At 55.6% G+C, this 2,500-nt stretch overlaps 1 protein-coding gene across 1 annotated transcript in view; it reads right to left on the bottom strand.

Annotated features, from left to right (window-relative positions):
• Nucleotides 1-2,500, bottom strand: part of EMH_0007790 (uncharacterized protein) — a gene marked incomplete at both ends in the record, with an annotated part of 8,028 nt that overhangs the window by 4,783 nt on the left and 745 nt on the right. The window contains one exon of the mRNA XM_013498128.1: nt 1,956-2,270. Coding sequence (XP_013353582.1) covers nt 1,956-2,270 — 315 coding nt within the window. The remainder of the gene's footprint in view (nt 1-1,955; nt 2,271-2,500) is intronic.

The following is a 2,500-nucleotide window of genomic DNA, read 5'->3' as shown; positions in this document are numbered from 1 at the left end:
CCCTAAACCCTAAACCCTAAACAACCCTAAACCCTAAACCCTAAACCCTAAACCCTAAACCCTAAACCCTAAACCCTAAACCCTAAACCCTCCCTAAACCCTAAACCCTAAACCCTAAACCCTAAACCCTAAACCCTAAACCCTAAACCCTAAACCCTAAAACCTAAACCCTAAACCCTAAACCCTAAACCCTAAACCCTAAACCCTAAACCCTAAACCCTAAACCCTAAACTCTAAACGCTGGACAGTTCGCGCTAAACCCTAAACCCTAAACCCTAAACCCTTTAATACAGAGGGGGTATTGGCGGTACCAAAGGGGGCCCCCAGCAGCAGACAAGGGGGCCCCCCAGCAGCAAACACGGGGGCCCCCAACAGCAAGCAGGGGCCCCCAATGGTTACACTCAGGGGGGCCCCCCAGCAGAAAGCAGAGGGGCCCCCAACAGGAAATAGGGGGCCCCCCAGGGGGGCCCCCCACAGCAGCAAACCGGGGGGCCCCCCAGCAGCAAATGTAAAGGCTGCATGGGGTCTAGGGGGGCTGTGCTGCTGCTTCGTGTGTCTCCTTTTTTGTCTCCTTTTGTCTCTTTCTCTGTCTCCTTTTTTGTCTGCTTCTGTCTCTCCTTCTGTCTCCTTTTTTGTCTCCTCCTGTCTCTGTCTCTTTCTCCCCCTGCCTCCTTTTTTGTCTCTTTCTGTCTCCTTTTTGTCTCTTTCTGTCTCTTTTTCTCTGTCTCTTTCTGTCTCCTTCTGTCTCTTTTTCTCTGTCTCTTTCTGTCTCCTTTTTTGTCTCTTTTTGTCTCTTTTTTTCTGTCTCTTTCTGTCTCCTTTTTGTCTCTTTCTGTCTTTTCTATCTCTATAACAAAACACCAGCCGTTTGCCCTTCACTCTTAATCAAGTCCCCCTAAACCCTAAACCCTAATTCCTAAACCCCAAACCCTAGACCCTAAACCCTAAACCCTAAAAGACAAGTGTAAACAAAACCATGCAAAGTCAGGGCCCCCTACAAAACCCTCATAAAACCTGGGGGGCCCCTGGGGGCCCCCGGGGGGCCCCCCGTCCTCTCTGCCTTGGGGGCCCCCCTCCTCCCCTCCTATTAAATTCTGCTAAAGCATAGGGGCCCCCCAAGGGTACTGAATTGTTACGGGGGGCCCCCCACCCCCCTCGCTTGTGGTGAGGTTTAGGGGGCCCCTGTTGGGTCTCTGAGGGGCCCCTGGGGGCCCCCCTAGGGGCCCCCCTGGGGGCCCCCCTTGGTTGTGTGTAGGCTTAAGTACCCTCATGAGTGTTGAGGGGCCCCCTGAAGGCCTGGGGGCCCCCTTCGTTTGAATCACAGCTTTGGGGGCCCCCCTTGGTGTTGGGGGCCCCCCCTGTTATGTTTAGGGTTTAGGGTTTAGGGTTTAGGGTTTAGGGTTTAGGGTTTGGGGTTAGATGAGTATGGTTTGTTTGGATTTAAGTTTATATTTGCTGCGGGCTGCTGCGCTGTGCTGCAGCTGCTGCCCGTGGAGATAGAAGACAGAGCCGTCCAGCAGCAGCAGCAGAAACACGCAGCAGCACTTGGGGACGCGCCGCAGCAACCCGTCACCACACAGCAGCAGCAAACACTGCAGCAGCAGCAGCAGCAGCAGCAGCAGCAGCGGAAACAGCAGCAGCAGCAGCAGCAGCAGGAAAACGAAGAATAATTAAGAATGCATATAAATGCAAATAAAGATGCAGCATCAGCAGCAGCAGCAACAGCGGCAGCAGCAGCAGCAGCAAACACTGCAGCAACAGCAGCAACAGCAGCAGCAGCAACAGCAACAGCAACCAATCCCCAACAGAGTTAATACATCTCTTGCCGCCCCTAACCCCTAAACCCTAAACCCTAAACCCTAAAACCCCGCCCCACCCTCCCGCTACCCCCTCTCCCCCCTCCCTCTCCAAAACCCTAAACCCTAAACCCTAAACCCTAAACCCTAAACCCTCACCTGCTGCGTATCGAGGACAACAAGCCCCGAGATGCCGCACAGAGACGCGCTCTTGCTGCGGTGTATAGACACCCAGGCCCCATGCAGGTCCATCTGTGCTGCAGCAGCGCAGCGGCTGAACGCAGACATCTTGGGGGGCCCCCCAGGGGGCCCCCCAGGGGGCCCCTGGGGGCCCCCTGGGGGCCCCCCCTTCTGCTTCCTGCTCTTCCCGCTGCTGCTGCCGCTGCTGCTGCTGCTGCTGCTGCTGCTGCTGCTGCTGCTGGCTGCTGCTGAGGCCTCGATGCCGCAGACAGACAAAGCATACTGCTGCCACAGCTGAAAGAGAGGCAGCAGATCTTCTAGCTGGAGGCCGTTCTGCTGCTGCAGCAGCAGCAGCAACAGCAGCAGCACATAGCATCAGAAACAGTAAAAGTGGGAAAGAGCAGAAGCAGCAGCGGCAGCTGATGATGATGATGCTGCTGCTGTTCCTGCTGCTGCTGCTGCTGCTGCTGTATTTGCTGCTGCTGCTGCTGCTGCTGCTGCTGCTGCTGCTGCTGTATTTGCTG

Source organism: Eimeria mitis, genomic scaffold, assembly GCF_000499745.2.
Source record: "Eimeria mitis Houghton genomic scaffold, Emh_scaff320, whole genome shotgun sequence".
NCBI classification, from domain to species: Eukaryota; Apicomplexa; class Conoidasida; order Eucoccidiorida; family Eimeriidae; genus Eimeria; species Eimeria mitis.
Note: the sequence above shows the minus strand (reverse complement) of the source record. Positions and strands in the feature narration are given on the sequence as shown.